Raw genomic sequence first — 21,209 nt, 5'->3', positions numbered from 1 at the left:
TTTTTTTTTTTTTTTTTACAATAAATAAGCATATGTTGCATTTGGAATAAAAAAGAAACATTTCTCCTTTAGATGAGACTCTCAGGAACCATTGCAAATGGCAGGTGGAGCTTGCAGTCAAGGCTGGCTGAGGCAGAGAAGACAGAACAGCTAGGTTATAAGCTCCCAAATCGGAAAATAACTATGTTCTTGGATAGAAATGTCTTTTTTTTTTATCGGTCACTTATCTAAAGAGGATGTTGTGACTGGTTTTAAAAGAAAATTTAGCAATTAGGCTTCTTTGAAATGGGCTGGTGGGTACGATGCACGACAGGGCAAATTCCTCCGAGTGGGGGAGATCAAGCCCCGTACCCAGAGAAAAGAGAGCTCTTGGCAGAGTGTAAGAAAGCCCTCAGACACACAGCAAAGTCAGAGTCAAAAGGAATGTTTATTACGGAAGGGGTAACACTTTGTAGGCAGAGTGGTCTAGGCAGAGAGTGATAGAGCCTAAGAGAGACTCTGAGGGAGAGGGAGAGAAAAGAGTTAAAGGCACTGGAGGGACCCCGAGTGTTTGGGGAATTCTGTTTATATATCATTCTTTAGTTACAATTTAAAGACTTTGTTTATCCGTTTTCCTTTAATATGAACATACAGTGAGAAAGGATAAGAGTACCTATGGTGAAAAGGTAAGAATATGTAGCATGAAAGGCCTGCTGGCCAGTTCCCAGCCTTTATTTAATCCATAGATTCCCTATGGTTTTAGCTATAGGGAATGAATGATTTCATTTTGTGTAGGTGCCACTTAAAGACTGCTTTTCCTGTTTTCCCTTCAGGGTGTGGGGAAATGATTTGTTAGTGATCCCAGCAGAAATCCTCCTTTGTTCTGCAGATGTCCTCCTGTGGTCTGGCTGCAGGGCTGATTGGCACTTTGCAGTCTATAAATGTAGCTTGATTTAACATTTTATTTTTCTTGCCTCCTCCCTCCATTAAGTAGACCAGCTGAGCTCTGATTCCTTTGTGACTCACAGAGATCTGGAGGGATCAAGATGGCAAAGTCTGTCTTTGGCACTCCCCTCCTTTCTCACTGTAAGCCTGGGGCTGCCCCCCGCCGCCCCCCGTCCCCCACTGCACCCTCTCCCAGAAAGCCTTGCTCTCCATGCTCTCAACTCATCTCTCTGAGGTGTTAGTTTACTTCATTGACTTATAAATTAGACCTGGAGCGGTCTTAGAAGGCCTCTGGTGTGAGAGAGGGAAGTTCTGAGGGGGGTGGCTCATTCCCCCAGTGCCTCTCCACTTGTCATCCTGGGAGTGGAGGGGTCTGGATGATAGCCAAAGATTGGACCAGTAATGGAGATCTCTTAGCTTTCTGGACCCAAAGAAACAATTTCGAATGATAATAATTTCAGACATTAGTGGACAACTACTGTCTAGGCTTTCGATCCTTGGTGGTGGTGGTGGTGGTGGTGGTGGTGGTGGTGGTGTGTGTGTGTGTGTGTGTGTGTGTTTTGTTTTACTTAAAAAAATTTTTTTTTCTGGCATTCAAACATTTGGGGGAAATGTTTTCAAGGAAAAGAGTTATGAAGTCTTCCAACTGGGCTGGAACTTCGCTTGGGCATTGCATCTCTGACAGCAGTATAGACAGTCATGATGTCATGGGAAATGCAGCCACAATCTCAACCTTTCTGAAAGAGGATAATGCTGAGGGGAGCAGAACTGGCACTCCATAACCTCATGAAAAGTCAGATGGTATCTGTGCCAGTGATTGCTTAATAAAATAAGTACACAAAGGGGGCAAGCTGTGGAGAATAGTCATTACGCCAGATGGTATTTAAACAGATGGGAAACGGTTGATCAGTGGGGCTGAGATGCTCACTTACTCAGCACTTGTTAGGAGTGTATCCCTCTTTTCTTCCCATTTTCCTCTCTCTATTTCTTCTACCTACAATTCCTACCTGATTTACTTTTTTTGGGGGGAGGGGGGGTGGTCCCAGAAAGGCCATCCTGCCAATCTCAGTGATGTGAAGATAAGGCTGAGAATTGTTGGTTCAACCTTCAACGCCCTCAAGATTAAAGTTCAAAGCCTCTTTTGTGGTAAACACCTAGGTAAGTCCTGCCTACCTTCCTAGTTTTGGCCCTCGCCACTCTCCTTCACATACTCTGGGTTCCCAGCATAGTGTTCCCCAAACACATCACACTTTCATACTGTTATTTTTCTTGGGAGTCTGTTCCTACACCCTTACTCCTGGAATAACAGAGACTGGTTAGCTGTCCCCCTAACTCCCTTCTTCTCCCTTCTGGGTACACAGCTTCCCTTGCAGTGAGCTGTGGCCCTATGACTGAATTCTGGTCAATGGAATACAGAAATGATTGTGCGCCACTTTCAGGCCAGGGCTATGGGAATATTATATGCACATCCTATTCTCTCTTACTTCCACAGTGACCTTGGAAGTCATGAGTTGAAGATGTCAGAATCCCAAGATGGGAGAAGCCCAGCTAATTTATCCTCACTTGGAGGAGAGTTGCCCACCAAACACAGCCTTGGTTTTGAGCTTTAAGTAAGTAAGAAATAAACATTTGTTTCAATGAACCACTAAAATTTGGATATTTATCTGTTATGGCAGCTAGCCTTATGTTAAATAACATACGTGGTAAACTATTCATCCTCCAAGGTCCTCTTCAGATACATCTTTTTTAGGAAGCCATTTCTGACTCCACTAGGCAGGAGTCATTCTTTCTCTGTGTGTCCACAGCCCTTTATAGATGCATCACTTACTGACCCTCAATTCCCCTGCCCAATGCTTCCCTTATTTACACATCTCTCTTTACATTTGGCCATCAACTCAATGGAGGCAGAGATGTTGATCTTTGCAATTCTAGATTCTAGCTGAATGAGTGAACGATAGTAGGTATACGATATATAAAAATTCACTCATTTACAAGTGTTTGTTGAGCTCATTCTACGTGCTAGATACTTTTCTAGAATTGGGAATATAGCAGTGAACAAAACAGATTTAAAAATCCCTTAGAGATAAGAGTGTTAAGAGTTGCCGACTTTAGGTGGCTTATTTTATAAATCCTTTTGAGAATGCCACAAACTAAAAAACAAAACATAAACCAACCAACCTTCTGCTCTCATGGAGCTTACATTGTGAAGGGGGAACTAGATAATAAATAAATACATGTAATACATGTAGAACTTCAATACCGGTGATATACGCCGTAGAGGACAATAAAGCTTGGAGGGAAGATAGGGAGTATAGGGTGGTAGTATAATTTTAAATAAGGTGTTCTTAGAAGGCCCCATTAAGAGGATAGCACTTTAGCAAATACCTGAAGGAAATGAGGACTGAAGTTATGTAGGTATTTAAGGGAAAATAATTCCAGGCAAAAGACAGCAAGGGCAAAGGAATGGCAAGAGGGTGTATGCATAGCTGGAGCAGAATGAGTGAGGGGAGTAGAGATGAAGTCAAGGAGGGTGTGTGCGTGCGTGCGTGCGTGCGTGCGTGCGTGCATGTTCCTGTGTGTATGAGGGAGGAGTACAGGCTTTGGTTTGAACTCAGAGGGAAGTGGGGAGCTACTTCAGTATCTTAAGTAAGGAAGTAATCTGATGCACATTTTAACAGGTTCACTCTGACCATTATGTTGAGAGAAGACTGTGTAAGGGTTATGGGCAAAATGAGCAAGACAAGTTACAAGGCTATTGTAATAATCTAGGCAAAAGAAAATAATTTGGATCTGGGTGATATTAGGGATATATTTTCAAGGTAGGATTTGCTGATGAATCAGTGTAAAATATAATGGTGGTCAAGGATGACTCCAAGATTTTTGATTTGAGCAACTGGAAGAATAGAGTTGCAATTTGATATAAGAAGACTATGAGAGGGGTGATGTGGATCAGAAATTTAGTGTTGGACTTATGCTTGATATGCTTATAGTCACATTCAAGTGAGGATGTTGAGTAGCTAGATGGATGTTATATGCCTAGAATGGAGAAATCTGGGCTAGAAATACAAATTTGCGAGTTGTCAGCATATAGAACTCACTTGAGATACAGCAGTGAGAGATTTCTAAGAGATGGTCTACTGACAGGCAGCCACTAAGAACTGTCTGATTCATTGGACAGCTTTCCCTGGCCATTCTTATCTGTGGGTGTGTTAGGAGTAGTCCATTCCTGTTATTCAGGGAGCAATTACTCTACTCTCACGGTGTGTTCAAGGCCATTTGCTTCTCTTTTCAACTATTCTTCCCTCCTCTTGTGAACTCCTCTTGTCAGGGCAGAGGGATGAGGTAGAATGCTAACCATCCACTTATGGAACTTTGGGGAAATGTTTTGTTGGGGATATGGTTAAACAACTGGCTAACATGACATTGTATATACTTTTGCCTGCCTGAATTATCTGCAACCTACACTTGTTCTATTAATTGGCCCCATGGTGCGTTTAATAAGGGGTCATACACAGGACTTGGGGGGCCTTTATGGATGTAAGCTCCATCCTAGAAATTCACTGGCCTAATGGTTGTTCAAAAAATTATTGATGGTCACTGGCACCTGACTCACCAAATTTTGGCCCAGCCAGCCTTTGCAGATTGAAAACTCACCCCTCAGCAGAAGTGCCTACTCCACTGGGAAGCCTCTACCAATTACTGAGAGTAAGTGCGGTGAGCTCGAGTCTTGGCTTCTTGCCATTTAGTAAGAGGAGGCGATGGATGACATTGGCTCCTTAGGAGTAATAAAAGGTTAAAGGTAGTTCTAGGCGTTGCCGAGGCCTGGAGGAACCCTGGTTCCTAGCTTTCCTATCATTTGCATTCCAATAAGGCTACTTCCCTGGGCCAGCCCTGCCCGCCGGCGGCTCCTGCTGTCTCAGGAACTGCGGCTCGCCCACCTGGAGCCCAGAGGGCGGGGGGAGGGTAGCGTGCGGCCAGGTGGTGGGGGGCGGGGCCCAGGGCGCCAGATGACCGAAGGGGCGGGACCTTGCTGAGGGTTCTGGCCCCAGGGCGTGGCCTCGCGCAGGTGCGTTGAGAGGCTCAGATTTCACTGAAACTTATCCGGCTCTTGGGAGGTGCGCGTAGAGTCTCCAATTAGGAGTAGGTGAAAAGGTGGCTTTTTCTCCAATCCGCGAGTGGAGCCCTGACTTTCGTTCGGATCAGTGGTGGTGAATTCCCCGCCTGCCCGGCGTCGGGGCTGCTGGAAGGATGCGAAGCCCGAGCGCGGCGTGGCTGCTGGGGGGCGCCATCCTCCTGGCGGCCTCAGTCTCTGGTAATCGCACCATCCAAGGTTAGAAACTTGGCGGAGGAGGGCTCGTGTCGCTAAGGAGCGGGGGTCCCGGGCGCCGCGGGCAGGTGGTGGAAGCAGGGCAGGTGCACGAACGGTGTTCTGCTTATCGCCAACCACCTCCTCTACATTCCCGCAGCCACCTCTCGGTGGCTTTGATGGTGGACCCTGCTCCTGGGGAGCAACTGAATGGGACAACCTAGAAAGGCTGAAGTCGGCGGAGAGGAAGAGAGAACCGAGTGTTCGAGTCTAAAGGGTACCCAGAGAGCTCAGCCTTCCCTCCCACGGGTTGGCTTCTTTGCAAACACTGAGTCATTAAGGAGCTTTTCGCACACCCTGGCTACCTCCTCCGGCTTGGTCCTATGGGGACCCCTGAGTTAGCGAGTCGATGGCTCGAGGTGTGGTGGAGTGGGCGGGAGCCTGCGGCCTGGAACCTTCTACCTTCCTTTTTGCAACCCCTTCAGCCTTTGGAGCTCCCCCTTTGGGATCGGCCCACGGCGTTCAAGACCCAGGGGCCCGCAGCTCCTCTGGCGTGGTGGATGGCCCAGGTATGGAAGTAAGGGCCATCTTTGGGTTCTCAGGGTAACCAGTGCTCAGGTTCAAGTTTTAGGCCAGTTGGGTGTGATGCAGATTTACGAATGGAAGTTCTTGAACCCTGCCTTATATTTGACCAGGTGACTTTAGGGCCCTGGGTTTTCCAGGCCCTTCCATGCCATACCAAGCTTACTCTGGCTGCCACTCAGGTCTGAGGCAGCCAGAACGAAGCCGACTGGGCTGGTGTTCTGCTGCCGGGTCCCGCGGGTGTGCTGCCCTGGGTGTGCTCCCACTTGTTCTGCTGGGGGCGGAATCTCCCCGGCCGTGCAGGCGTCTGAGGGCGTGGAAGGTGCTTTGGCCAGAGAATGCGCTTCTGTGATGCTAACAGACGGCCCGCTCTTTGGGCCACCCGGGTAGCCTTCAAAGGGAGGTTTTTATTTCCTTGCGAAATTTGCGGAACTGCTGTAAAACACCGTTTTTCGCTTTTATCCTTTTCGTAAAGACCTTGCAAAAGAGCAAATCACTGTGAATTAGAATTAGAATGAAGACTGTGATTCTTTTCCCTTGACTTACAGAAAAGGGTATTATGGTGTACACTTGAAAACCGAACCACCGTATACACTTTATTGTCAGCATTTGTTTATTTCCAGGAAGTATTGAAAACGAACACTTCTCCATTTATCTTTGTATTTTAAAGTTAGAAAGTTAAAATTCAGGAGCAAAACTTAGAATGTGCAAACATTTTTGAAAAATATGTGGGTGTAGGTGATTCAGTGCTTTTACATTCAGACAGTTCCTGTAGGAAGCTTGCCCTGAGTACTGGTTTGTGCTTGTTTACAGAGTGACTGGGCTGGGGCTGGGGCTGGGGCTGGGGCTGGGGCTGGGGCATTCCTGGAGTATAAGGTGAACCTAATTTAACAACAACAAAAAAGTTAAGTTACTTGTTAACCAGAACTATTTAATATTGCACTTTGGGTATTTTTCTTTCCTCCGCACACTTTTATTCCTTTGTAGCGTAACTTTTCTAAAGGGTTAGTTAAGAAACAGGTAGATGGAGCTTTCCCCCCACTTTGAATCTAAATTGATTTTTATTAAGAAATATAACATCACCAAAGATTTTCTGTCCTTCAGCGCATGCCTTTGCTTATCCCCTTTTAGCTTGATCCCTATGCATCTCCTCAGTTTGTTACAGGACAGGTAACAAACAGCTTTTATTTTCTTCCCAAAAGCCTTTCCCCAAAAACTGCCTCATGGGAGGGAACTCAGCCTAGAGTACAAACTTCTCATTTTACAGTTGTGACTCACTGAATTGGTTTAGAAAAACACTCCCATCAGGCTCTGCTTTCTTTCTTATCACAACGTTAATTGATAATCATTTGCATAAATATGTTTAACCTGTCTCCCCACTGAATCTTCAACTCTTGGAGGCCAAGGCACCCTCGGTCATCTCCATTGCCATGGTCCTGCACAGTCTCTACTTAAAGGGCCTCGGTAAATAGCAAATGAAGAGTGAAGTGAGGGGAGGACTTGCCCACAGAGACCTGGCAGGTTGATGGCAGTTGAGCATTTAATTTGGCTTCTTTCAGGCACTTATTGCTTTCTATCATATCGAAAGCTGGGGAGGTCTTTCCAATTGTTCCATTTTTCTTTTGAAGACTGAAACTTCTGTTCTCTTTGTAATTGTTTTTTAATGATACAAGCAATATATGATCACTATAGAGGAAAAATGAGAAAAAAAAATGTTAAGTTACCCTCAGTACCCAAGTAACCACTGCTCACATTTGGGTTTATATCCTTTCCCATGCTTTCATGCATCTATGCAGAAAATACGTATTCACAAATACAGAAAATCTTTTTGCACAAGTATGGGATTATATAAGCATAAGTAGTATGTCAGTAGCTATAAAACATTTTTAATGACTCAAATATGTTATAGGAGAATGTATCATAACTTTTTAATTGGTTCTCTGTTGAGAGACAACATGGGATATTTCCTGTGTTTTGTAATAAGAGAGAACACTATAATGAACGTAAAGATGGAATTTTAAATTCATGTTTAGTTCTCTCGCTTGCCTTGTAGTTACTAATTAACCTTGATAGGTGATGTTTTAGTGCAGTCTGTGTTTGACTTATGCTTTTATTAGCTAGGCAAGTGTTGAGGAAAACAGTTTATCCTGAAAGAACAAGAGACTTTACTAAAGCATACCCAGTGATGGGTACCCGGCAACCAAAGCTTTTTATTTTCAGTCTTTGCTCTCAAAGGTTGGGAATGAAAGATTTGGGGTGAAGATATAGTAGGCAAAAGGATACAAGAGGAAAATACAAATAAGTACTTGCTCTGTAATTGGTTTGTGTGGAGTATAGGCTGCATGTAGGAGGATGCTTAAAATAGCAAAGAACAAGTTCTTTGAAAGTTTAAAGTTTTATATGCATTTTTTTGAAAATTGTACAAATCATAAGGGTTTAAAAAAAGTGAAAATCCTTCATTCTCTCCCCTCTCCACTCTCAACAGACTTCTCTATGCACAAATATGTATTTTGTAACAATAGGAGGATCGGACTATACATGCTGTCCTATAATTTAACCTAGTAAATCTATTCACTATTCATGGTCAGTGTAGAAATATGTCTATACTTTTATAGGGAGAATATTATTCGTTGTATAAACATCATAAGTTATTGAGCTACAGTCATGCATCACTTAATGATGGGGATACTTTCTGAGAAGTATGTTGTCAAGTGATTACATTGTTGTTTGAATTCACAGAGGGCTCTTACACAAACCTAAATGGTACAGCCTACTATACACCTAGGTTAAATGGTATAGTCTATCACTCTTAGTCTATCAGTCTATACAACGTTTTACTGTACAAAACAACACAAGATTAAATCAAGCACAAGAGAAAATGATGCACTAAAGAGACACAGTAAGCACAAAATGTATGAGGCTGCCACCTGTGTAACACAGCATACTGTTCTCCCTCCCCCCTTTAATCCCCTCCCTGCCCCACTTCCACCCCTGACCTATGGACGTTGCCTTTTCCCCTTAAGAACTGGCTCTCTGAAGGCAGGGTGTCTCCTCTCGCTCGCGGTGTGCACCTTGGACCTGGGGTACAGTGCCCTCCGGGGCCTGGCGCACCTGGGGTATGGTATGTGGCTCCACCTGGGGTGTGAACCCAGGACCTTCCGCGTGTACAGCAGGCATGCTAACCATTACATTATGGAGCCCACCCCCTACAGTATACTGTTTTACAGCAAACTTTTTTATGTAAGTAGAGTACACTCTAAAATAACGATGAAAGGTATAGTAAATACATAAACCAGTAAGTCATTTATTATCATCAAGAAGTGTGTACTGTACATAATTGTATATGCTATTTTTTTATACAATTGGCAATGCAGTAGGTTTGTTTACACCAGCATCACCATAACCGTGTAACGTGTTGCACTATGATGTCATTAGATGATAGGGATTTTTCAGCTCTACTATAATCTCATGGGACCATTGTTTTGATGTGGTCTTTGACTAAACTGTCATTATACAATGCATGACTGTTGTCCCCTTTTTTGTTAAATGTTGAGACTTACATTTTTGTTTTTCCAACAAAACTATTTCAGTAAATATTCTTCTACATACAATATTTTTGTGCACTTTAGCTAGTGTTTGTGCAGGACAAATCCTAGAAATAAATTGATAGGTCATAGGCAAGCACATTTAAATTTTGACATGTTTTGCCAAATCACCCTCCAAAAAAGATTGTACCAGTTTATACTCCTTTGGGGAGGGTGGGGGACCAATATGGAGAGGTATGAAGTAAAGAAAACATTTCTCTCTCCCCCAGCCATTTACTCCACAGAGATGGTCAATTTATAATTTAGGTGTCCTTCTAGACTTTAGATTTTGCAAATAAATTATAGTTTGTTATACAGATGGAAGCATATTGTTTTGCCAGTGCTTTTTTTAACTGACAGAATATTGTGGCTGTCTTTCCATTTAAATACTTATTGAATGATATAGTGTCTACTATTAATGCTAGGGACTGTGCTGTGGATATGGTAAGTTAAGAATGGAGGGCCGATGAACATTGCTTGTTTCTTGTTTGTAATTGGGGTAGGGGTGCTGCCTTGAGCATCTGTGGGTATTTATTCTTGCATATTTGGGCAAGTATTGTTGATTACAGTCCCCAAATGAGGATGCTTTTGTAGCCAGGTTCTTTATGTGTGTTTAAACTTCACATGTGTATTTAATTTCTTCTCCACTCTCAAAGTGTTTTTAATTTCTTCTCCACTCTCAAAGTGGTTTACAGATGGGTTATACCGTTGGGAGCTGAGATTGCCTCATTTCTAGACAAGAGTTTGGTGAATGGTTTAGGACCCTGGACAGGGTAAAAGTCTATGTACTATGCTGAAGGGGCTTCAGAGACCACTGAGCAGCATCTCGACATTTAACAGTGTTATAACTTAGGCAGTGTGCTGCTTGCATGCTGACTGGTACAATGAACACAGTTACCATGACAGTATTTTTGATTGAGATGATTCATCATGGTTGCATGTTGGAATATTCTCAGAATTCCTTCCTCCTTCCCCCTCTCCCTCCCTCCCCCCCTTCCATCCCTCCCTTCCTCCTTCCCTCCCACCCTTTCATCCCTCCCTTCCATCTCCATCTCTATCTCTCTATCTCTATGCTTTCCTCCCTTCCCTCCCCTCCTTTCATTTTTATGGTGACATTGGTTAATGAAATCCAGTAAGTTTCAGCTGTACACTTTAACCATAAGGCATATATATATTTACACTGTGTGTTCACCTCCCATAGTTAGATTTCTTTCTGTCACCATCCTTTTCTTAGTATTTCTTGCTCTTTTTTCACCTCTTTATTTTAATATTCTCATTTAAAACAGATTTTGATCTCTTTCCATGAACCTTCCTGATCTGGTATGTGCTCATTTTTATGAAAAATTGCAAACATGAAAGTAGATTATTTTAGTGAATACCATATACCCTTCACTTGATTTTGATAATTACTTCCTGCCTACTTCCTGCCCTCATCTCATGTTATTTTTTAATATTTTATTAAGATAACTTGTATATCATGCATTCCACCTATTTAAAGTCTACGATTCAATAGCTTTAGAATAGAGTTGTGTATTTATTACTAAAACTTTATAGGACATTTTTATTACCACAAAAGAACACCCCACACCATCCTCAGAGGTCACTCTCAATCTCCGCATTCCCCACCCCTGGCAACCGTTAATCTACTTTTTGTCTATAGATTGGCCTATTCAGGACATTTGATGTAAACTGAATCATACAATACATGTTCTTTGTAACTGGTTTTTTTCACTTTGCATAATCTTTTCAAGGTTCCCCCATGTGACAGCATGTATCAATACTTCATTTCCTTTTATTGCCAAATAATATTCCATTGTATGTAGATGCCACATTTTGTTTATCCATTTATCTGCTGTTGGACTTTGGGTTATTTCTACTTTTTGGCTCTTATGAATAGTGCTGCTGTGAACATTCACATAAGCTTTTGTGTGGACACGTGTTTTCATTTGTTTCGGGTATGTACTAGGAGTAGGAATTGTTGGGTTACGTGGCAACTCTAACAATTTGAGGAACTCCTACATTGTTTTCCACAGCAGGTGCACCATTTTACATTCCCACCAGTAGGGATGTCTCAAGGTTCCAATCCTTGCATTTTTAAATAAATCCAGGTGTAACTTTATCTTAAAATATTCAGTATGTATTCAGAAAAGATGAGTATTTCTTGTCCCAATATAACCACTAACAATAATTTCTTAATATTATCAAATATTCAGTCAGTGTTTAAGTTTCTAGTTTTCTCATAAATGTCATAAACACTATTTTAGTAGTTTGAATCAGGATCCAAATAAGGTCCATATATTACATAAGATTGATATGTCTTTTCAATCTTTTAATCTATGTCTTTCCTCCACACCTCTTTCTCTTATTTTTACTTTGTAATTTATACTTTGAATAAATTAGGTACTTTATCCTGTAGCAGTTCCACAGTCTGGATTTTGTTGAGTGTGTTCTCGTGATGTTTTTTAACACATCCCATTGTCCCTTTTATTTCCATTAAAATGGCGGTTGGATCCAGTCGCTTGATCAGATTCAGGTTTTGTTTTTTGGGGGTTTTTGCAAGATTCCTTCCCAGGTGCTTCTTCCCTTAGGAGGCACATCATGTCTGATTATCAGTTTTTTTTGTGGTGTTAGTAGCTATGGACAATCAATGCTTAGATTTTTCTTCCTTTTATAAAGCAAGCTATATAACTTTTTAATAGTGGAAGGAAAAATTGGGTTTTCCTTGTGGTAATTAAAAAATATTGGTGGCTCTATGTCCTGCAGAAATGCAGGCTAACTCGTTGCATTGGTCTCTGGTGGGCTATTTCTGGGGCGAATGCCCTAGCTCTTTGAATGGAAGTTTCTTAGATCACTGGTCCACTATTCATAGTTACCAGCTTCGCCACACCCCTCTTTAGAGAGCTGGTATTTTTTCAAATGGATGGAAAATTTACAGGAGTCTCTTATACCTCTGAAGGCCTTCTAAAATATGTTGATATTAATACAAATAAATATATAAATTGGAGGAGGGGCTAACTTAAAGAGTGTAGTTTTTTAAATGGTAACGTTTACATTTAAAATTTTCTGTTTTGAGAAAACGTGTTGTGTGACATCAGTACAGGTTACGTTGGTCTCCATGGAGTCCAGCATGTAACCTCAGGTCAAGACGTAAGGTGCAGTGTGGTTTAGTGGTTAGAACCATGAATTCTAGAAACGGACGACCTGGGGTTGAATCCTGACTCTCCTACCTAATGACGGTTTAACTTTGGGGAAGTTAACTCAATTTCTTTGTGCTTCAGCTTCTGCATCTGTAAAATGAGGATCTAATAAGAGTCCCTACCTCATGAGGTTGTTATGAAAGTGAAATGTTAATACATGTAAAGTGTTGAAAGCAATGCCAGACACATAATATTAGCCTTTATTAAGAGTTAGAGCTGACCAGTATTAAGGTAGTTTTATTTTTTAGAGCTATACTCCTGTAAGCCCCTGCTGGTGTCTGTGGTTTCAGTACTACCTTGGGCCAAGCCAGAGCCCTAAAGAAATGGGCGGAATGGCCGTGCCTCTTGATTCTCCCTCACGGCCTTCACTGGTGTGGCTAGCTAAGCTTTTCTATCCATTGCAGGTGTGTGGAGCACCTGCTGTATGTCCAGGGCTATGCCAGGGGCTGTAGGGACCATAAAAAAATTACACAGGGACACTGAACATTTTGGGTCCTGGGGCGAGTTCCACAGACACCTCACCCCTTTGTTAATGCATTGGTGCTATTCTCTTGGGGTGCTTCAAAACTGGTCATTCTGCTAACTGGTTTTGGAAAACAGAAGTGGTTTATAAAATCAATGTAGAGGGTGGTGACTGGCTTTGTATAAGAATGGATTAGAACACAATGGAAACTGTCAGTGTACCCCGAGTAATAAGGGTCACTATTATTTTGTGAAACTTTTCATTTCGGATACTTGTATTAGAACTAGGTTACCATACAGAATATGTTTCTTATTATGGGTTATAGTCAAGTATATGAAGAATACTGTGATATATAAGATTATTATTATTACTATTTTTTTAAGAACAACTCAGCAAAATAAAATTCCGATTTATTGTTGTACAACATTGTTTCATACATACATCAAACAGGCCAACAAATAAGTAAGTAAGTAAATAAATAATAAAAAGCAACTTCATAGACAAAAAAGGGGAGAAAAAGAAACCTTTTATCTCTGGCCTTTTAAACCATCTCATACAAACCAACTACTTACAGTACAGCTAAGTACATACACAAAAAGAGTTACTGGAATGCTGGTAATAAGATTGTTTCTTTGCTGCTATTTTTGCTTTTTTTTTTACAAGGTTTTTTTTCCTCTGAGATTATAATGAACATGGCCACACCACAAGTAAAGTCAGCAGTAGGACAGAGAACGCTCCCAAGCTGGTTTGGTCATCCTGAGATCATTAAAAATGGCTGACCCCTAACAATACATATAAAAATATAAAATGTAAATGAAAAATATAAATTTTTCCTTTTTAAAGTACTTTTAAGAAAACAAGCAGGGCCTTGGAAGATTAGGTTCTTTTTTCTTCCCCTGTTGCAAATTCACATTGTGGTTTTGGTTGGATGGTGGGGAACGTTTGTCATCTGGGGGGCGAGGCTAACCTTGATGGGTGGATGGGACTCTGCTTGAAGGTCACCACGTTTAGATTCTGTGACGGGCAGTGGAGGGCGACTAGGTCAAGGGGGCCTTTTTTGTTTTAAGTTTAACTTTTCTTTTATTGGCCTTAGTATTCAGTCCTCATTGGTCTTCTGCTTCTTGGTGTCAACATCATTACCCTCATCGTCTCCAGCTGCCCGTTTGTAGCTGCCTCAGCCTCCTGATCTTCATCTCCATCCTCTTCCTCACTGTCACCTTCCTCCTCCTTTTTCCTCCTCCTTATCTACCTTGTTATCAGCCTCCTGCTCCCCATTTCCTTCATCAGCGTTCCCATTAGCAGGTATGTGTCTTCCATTCTTTGCTTCCTCCACAACTTCCTTCTCGGAGCTGGTGTCCACCTCCGCGTCTGATGTCATGGGGCAGGCCAGGGATCTGATGCAGCGGATTGAAAAGAAAGCACGAATTCGAGGACTCTGGCAAAAAGCTGCCGGAGTCTGTGGTGACCAAGGAGGTGCACCGGGAAGGTGGCTGCAGGGAGCCAGGCATGTGAACGATGCAAAGACGGCGTGTCCAGAACAGCCAGTGGGAGAGGATTATTATTTTTATTTAAAAATAATTCTTGTTCTTTTTAAAAAATTATAAAAAGAAATTGGAACAAGAGATAGGTTTTATCTTAAGTGTACTATTAGTTTCCTCTGCCATAACAAATTGCAACGATCTGGTGGCTCAAACAACCGAAATTTATGCTCTCACAGTTGTGGAGGCCAGAAGTCCAAAATCAAGGTGTCTTGGCATCTGAAGGTTGGAGGGGAGAATTCCTTTTTTGTATCCAGAGGCTGGTGGCCCATTGGCTTTTCTACCCAGTCTCTGCCTCTCTTTTCACACCCTTTTTCCTCTCTCTGTCTTTCTGCAAATCTCCCTCTGCCTTTCTCTTATAAAGACATTTGCCATTGGATTTAGGGCCCACCTGCGTAATCCAGGATGATCTTCTCATCTCGGGATCCTTTGTTAACAAAGACCCCTTTTCTAAATAAGATAGTGATCACAGAGACTAGGACATGGACATCTCTTCTGGGGGGCCAACTTTCAACGTGCTGCACCAAATGAAAAGTGAACTGTTGATCTCCATACCCTCTAAGCCCCCAACCAGGCTGACCACTGTTAGTCCTTAACAGCAAAGCCTTAAGGGCAGTGAATCATCCTCTGAACATGGATGCAGACCTAGAAGAGGAAAAAGTGATGACTAGGCATAAAAATTATCAGATAAGCTCATGAGTACATTTAACATCCTCTCTGGCATACTGTAGTACACTTTGCTCTGTTTCTCTGTATAGTTAAGGCCTGTTGTTCCCCAGAATTAAAGTAAAATTCTTCAGTGCTCTCAAATTGTCCCTCACTTTCTTCTGCAGGTCCGTGATCACTTGGTTGGGACAGGTTGTAGGCTGAATGTGTCATTTATTTGTTTGTGGTTTCTAAAGTTTTAATTCATAATATGGGGATAAGAGCGTAAGTTGTTACAGCTTGCCATGTTACTTGCTTAAAAGTCAGAACACAGATTTGCCTTTGGTGGACCCACTTGTCCCGTGACCATGAAGCCAGAACGTGTGCCTGCTAGCTGGCCTCCACAGGAAGGTCTCCAGGAGGCCCACACAGAAGCCGGGGAATCCCTGCCATGGCTGAGGCTGTCCTTGTGGGTGGAGAGGGAATGTCCTTTATGCTTCTAGGAATCTCCCTGTGTGTGCTTTGGGAGAAGGAATGACTGATAGGCCAGACTGGATCCTGTCTCTGCCAGAGTAAGATGGCCATTATAAAGGGCAGGAACTAAGGGGTGTGGACAGTTTGTAAAAATACATTGAAGTACTGTCAGTTTTGTTTGAGATTTGTAGATATTGACGTTATATTCCACACATACTCTACAACCCTCCGATAAAAAAAATACTAATTGTAAAGCAAAACAAGGAAACAAAAGCAGACAATGTAAATCCCAATAATCCCAGCACTCGAAGAAAGCCCCTGTAAGCATTTTGTGTAGTCCTTCAGTCTTTATCTAAAGTGCTTTTACTTGAACTTACCAGCCTTACTGCTGAAACATTGATTTTGGTAATGACCCTTGTCTGCCTTGCCTTTCTTGTGCAGGAGTCAATAGAACCTCTAAAGGAAGAAGTCTCATTGGTAAGATTGATGACTCATCTCAGATCTCTGGGAAAGGAGTTACAGTGGAACCAAGCTTTTCCGTGGATGAGTTTTCTGCCTCCATCCTCACTGGAAAACTGACTTCTGTCTTCCTTCCAATTGTCTACACAATTGTATTTATGATTGGTTTGCCAAGTAATGGTATGGCCCTGTGGGTCTTTCTTTTCCGAACAAAGAAGAAGCACCCCGCCGTGATTTACATGGCCAATCTGGCCCTGGCAGACCTCCTCTCTATCATCTGGTTCCCGCTTAAGATTGCCTATCACATACGTGGCAACAACTGGATTTACGGAGAATCTCTTTGCAAGGTTCTCATTGGCTTTTTCTATGGCAACATGTACTGTTCCATTCTCTTCATGACCTGCCTCAGTGTGCAGAGGTATTGGGTTATCGTGAATCCCATGGTGCATGCCAGGAAGAAGGCAAACATTGCCATCGGTGTCTCCCTGGGAATATGGCTGCTGATTCTGCTGGTTACCATCCCCTTGTATGTCGTGAAGCAGACCACATACATTTCATCCCTTAACATCACAACCTGTCATGATGTTTTGCCTAAGGAGGTGTTAGTGGGGGACATGTTCAATTATTTCCTCTCTCTGGCCATTGGAGTCTTTCTCTTCCCAGCCTTCCTCACAGCTTCTGCCTACGTGCTGATGATCAGAATACTTCAGTCTTCTGCCATAGATGAAAATTCAGAAAAGAAGAGGAAGAGAGCCATCAAACTTATTGTCACTGTCCTGGCCATGTACCTGATCTGCTTCACTCCTAGTAACCTTCTGCTCGTGGTGCATTATTTCCTGATTAAACACTGGGGCCAGAGCCACGTCTACAGCCTGTATATCGGAGCCCTTTGCCTCTCCACCCTCAATAGCTGCATCGACCCCTTTGTTTATTACTTCGTTTCACAAGACTTTAGGGATCATGCAAAGAATGCTCTCCTTTGTCGAAGTGTCCGTAAGGTAAAGCGGATGCAAATATCCCTCATATCAAAGAAATCCTCCAGGAAATCCAGCTCTTACTCTTTAAGTTCAACCACCGTTAAAACCTCTTATTGAGTTTTCTATTAAAACCTCTTATTGGGGTTTCCATTAAAACCTCTTATTGAGTTTTCCAGCTCTTCCAATGGAAGTTTTACAGGAGAATTTGGGGCCTGCTTAATGTTATGGGAATGTTTCTGTTGTTTTCTAACCAAGCAGGTCTCATTACATACCATGTATATGCAGCACCTCTCAGGATTGCTGGAAGTTTCCTGTTTGCATGACATATCCTCCAAAATTAACACAGATACCATTTTCAGAATGCCTCTACTCAGATGCTCCCAGAACTTACAGAAGCAGACTTTTTAAAAAGTGGAAAAGAAACAGAAACCCAGTGACTTGCAAGAACTAGTCTTGGCATGAAGACTTAAGTTTTTAGCTCAAACTACATTTCTTGTACATCTTGGATCAATCACAGACTTGTTAGGACTTAAGGGCCATCAGAGATGATCAGTCCAATTGACTGACTTGACAGATGAGAAAACTAAAGAGTTAAAGGAGAGCTACCCAGAGTCACGTTTCTAACCAATGGCAGCAAGTTAGGATTGGGCAGCAGAATTTGAATTGTTAGTGGAGTTCTTATACCACCTCATCGAAATCACTGAGGATCTTGTTTTAAAATGCAGATTCATCAGACTCAGGAATAAGTTCAGAGTCTGGGAACAGGGCCCAGGAACCTGCATTCTAGCAAGCCTCTGTGTGATGCTCACACTTACCAAGGTTTGTGAACCACGTGTCTAGGTGCTGCTTCCACTTGACAAGGTGCCATGGTAGTTTTTGAAAAGGGAAGCAGACAGAATGCTTTGTGTCTCTTTTATGTTGAGCTTATAATGAAATCTGTTTGTTGACTTCTTGGGTATTTCAATTTCTTTATTAATTCTTCGAGCTTTTATATGTATCATTGTCACTTTGAGGAAAATACAATGAGGATTTTAAACATGGAAATACAAATTTTGTGTAACTTTTTACCGACTTAAGCAAAATCTTCAAATAGTCTTGAATTTTGAATAGGATTTACCACTTAGTATTTTAAGAAATTGTTAGACTATTTATTGTCAGTTTTATCCTCTTGTTATTAAATAATGAAATTCTAAAGTTGTCACTGGTTTTAAACCACATCTTTTTGGAAAAGAACACTGAAATAGATATGATTTGCAATATATTTAAGAGGTACTTGACTCCAAACTGACTTTGTACAACTCTTGTATTTGTGACTTTTTGAAATAATTATTTTATCATATGATTTGTAAATAACACATGACTTCTTTTTTACAACTTATTTCTGAATCGTTTGTGTGTGTGGTGTGTGTTTGAGGGAAGGAAAATAAGGGAAACGACACCATCACTCTTCTGAGAAGAAACGATGTGATATACATTTTTATATAAATAGGGCCTTCTGTACATATTGCTCTGTGATAATTGTTTTTCATTTACCCATATTTTAGGATTCTTTCTATGTCTGCATTTATGGACTGACCTTCACTTTTAAAGGATACAGAATATTTAATATTTTGAATACATTGTGATGTAGTCATTTTCCCACCTATGGTTCCCAAAGTCATCTCCCCTGCCCCCATTAAAAAAGTGCTCCATTGAACATCTGTGTGCAGACTTCTTTGTATTTCTGCAGGATGAGTTCCTAGAAGTGAAATGGCCAGGTCAAATGTTAGATATCTGTTTCAAATTTTGTTATCTCTTGCCAGATGGCCTTCAGTAATTTATACTACTACCAAAAAGTACATTTGTACCTGTTTTCTGAAATGCTCATCCACACTTGAGCTATCAATCTTTTAAAATTGTACCGATCTGATTGGGAAAAAAAATCTCATTCTTTTAATTTATATTGAATCAACACAGGCTAGGAGCAGGTGCTGAACTGCCAGGCAGGGCTGGATTCTGACTCCGTCATTTCTTTATTTTGTTACCTTAAGGAAGGTACGTATTTGCACCTAGTCTCTCATTTGTAAAATGAGAATAATAATATCTTCCTCATAGCCTTATTAGATTAATGTTTATGCACTCATAAATATTACGTAGATTATGACTGTTTTGCCTCTGCTCATGAGATCTCATTTCTGATTTGGCCCCTTTTCACCTCAGTGCCGGTTGTATCCTGCCTGCCTTCCTTTTTCTGCATTGAGCCTTTTAGCAGGCTTGTGGGAGTTGTTCCTATATTACAGGTAAGGAAGCAAAAGATGGTGGATACAGGATAAAAAGGAGCAAAAACAAGTGGCTCACAGGCCCTGCAGGGGGCCTAAGGGCTGTGCAGTGGAAATTTTTTTTTGAGGGGTGGTGTTTGCCATTTCTTTATTAGTTATTTTTATAATACATGCTGATGGTTTAAAACTCAAACTGGACAAAATATATAAATAAAAAATTTTATCTCATGCCTATTCATATCTCCCAGAAGACTAATTTTTATAATTTTATATATATATATATATATAAACACTCTTCAAATAAGAATCAATATATATGTATATGTAAATACATATATGTGCATATATATGTCAACTTCTAAGTCAGTTCATATATATCTTACTCATGATTTTTAATGACCAGATAGTAGTATTCCATGTATGGATAATTATAATTTAACCATTGCCTTATTGAAAGGTAAGGTATTTTTCTTGGTTCATTTTTACTGTCTTTGAATTTACATTAAGAAGTATGAAAGAAATGATATGAGAAATAGAATCATAAGAATGTTTGCTGAAGTATAATCTCTTCAAATGATTTTTGTTTCTTGTGCCTTTAAGAAATGGCTCACAAAGTTCCTAGTCTACCCAAATTAGGCCCCTTTGGACTTATGAGAAACTGGTTCTGAGCAGAGAGATGTGCTCTGGATGTAGTTGTCTTTGCTCTTGCATTAGAGGTCTTATTGTGGTCTGGTTTTTCTAAATTTCCAAAATTTTGAATATTTTGCATTCCACTGGCTCCATTTACTAAAAGGATTCTCTTAATTTGAAAGCGAATGTGGATTTGCCTCCTGCTGGGCAGGTCCCAGGGTAAGCCAACTTGATTGGAGTTGTTTTACTGGGCATTTCCTTGTCTGTCACTTCTGTGGTTTGCAGGGTAGTATCGGCCAGGATTTCATAAAACCTGGGGCCATAATCTCATCACTATGCATAGTTTAGTGATTACGTCTTTATGCCTGTAACTTTAACCCCTTGGAGGCCCCTAAGAGGACTGGAATGAATATATTACTAAGTTAAAGGTATAGTTTGTCAGTGCTGTCCCCTGGCCTCATCGATTAAAATTACCAATTTGTACTGCAGAGTTTGGGTGTCTTAAAAGAGAAGTTTCTGATTCCGCACTAGTCAAAAGCTTGTGTCTAGTCTTCCCCGACCCCCAGTTCTTGGAACTTCACTGAGGTGATTGTTCTGTTTAAATGTAAATAATTTATTGAGGGAGAGTATGAGTAATTCTGTGGTTTGGGTAAGAACTGCTCTTGCCTCTACCAGTTGGTCAATCTATAGAATATTTCCTAGCTTCTATCTTTATTGGTGAGAAATTAGGCACAATTGGAGTTATGAGCCACCTTCTGCAGAAACCACAGCCCAAGCCTACGGGCTGCATCAAACACTCTGAGCAGACCATCAGCATCTAGCAATAGTCTGAATGGCTCGTTTGTTCATCCCACAGTTATTGCAACATTACTGGCTTATTAAATGCAAATAATTAAATCAGGATTCCCATCTTAGCAGTCGTCCAGTCATGGATGGGGTTGATGTTCTAAGTGAACTACGTCAATATTAAAAACAAAAACAACCAATCCGCCAGTATTTGGCCCACTCAAAAGCCTTTAAAAAATAACCTGTTTCAAAATTAGGTCTTCAGTGTGGGAGAAAGTCAAGGAAAACAAAGGACAAGAAGGCTTAGGAAAGGTTGCTATTGCGGCTTATCCCTCTTAACAGTTTTGCTTAAACCTTCTAAAAAGTAAATAATTTAAGACCATAAA

At 41.3% G+C, this 21,209-nt stretch overlaps 2 protein-coding genes across 3 annotated transcripts in view; both read left to right on the top strand.

The window, feature by feature from the left end:
* The window catches only part of F2RL1 (F2R like trypsin receptor 1), a 49,117-nt gene extending 30,272 nt beyond the window's left edge, over window positions 1-18,845 (top strand). Inside the window, exons 1-2 of one of the 2 annotated variants that reach the window (XM_011375129.2) lie at window positions 4,991-5,254; window positions 16,155-18,845. In XM_011375129.2, coding sequence (XP_011373431.1) covers window positions 5,173-5,254; window positions 16,155-17,266 — 1,194 coding nt within the window. In that variant the 5' untranslated portion in view covers window positions 4,991-5,172 and the 3' untranslated portion in view covers window positions 17,267-18,845. Of the gene's footprint in view, window positions 1-4,990; window positions 5,255-16,154 lie in introns of those variants that run through there. The other variant, XM_023520407.1, reaches the window with a different exon arrangement.
* Window positions 5,269-21,209, top strand: part of CRHBP (corticotropin releasing hormone binding protein) — an 89,561-nt gene continuing 73,620 nt past the window's right edge. Inside the window, exon 1 of the mRNA XM_023520408.1 lies at window positions 5,269-5,799. Coding sequence (XP_023376176.1) covers window positions 5,614-5,799 — 186 coding nt within the window. The 5' untranslated portion in view covers window positions 5,269-5,613. The remainder of the gene's footprint in view (window positions 5,800-21,209) is intronic.

The sequence above is a fragment of the Pteropus vampyrus genome, unplaced genomic scaffold (genome assembly GCF_000151845.1).
Source record: "Pteropus vampyrus isolate Shadow unplaced genomic scaffold, Pvam_2.0 Scaffold262, whole genome shotgun sequence".
NCBI classification, from domain to species: Eukaryota; Metazoa; Chordata; class Mammalia; order Chiroptera; family Pteropodidae; genus Pteropus; species Pteropus vampyrus.
Note: the sequence above shows the minus strand (reverse complement) of the source record. Positions and strands in the feature narration are given on the sequence as shown.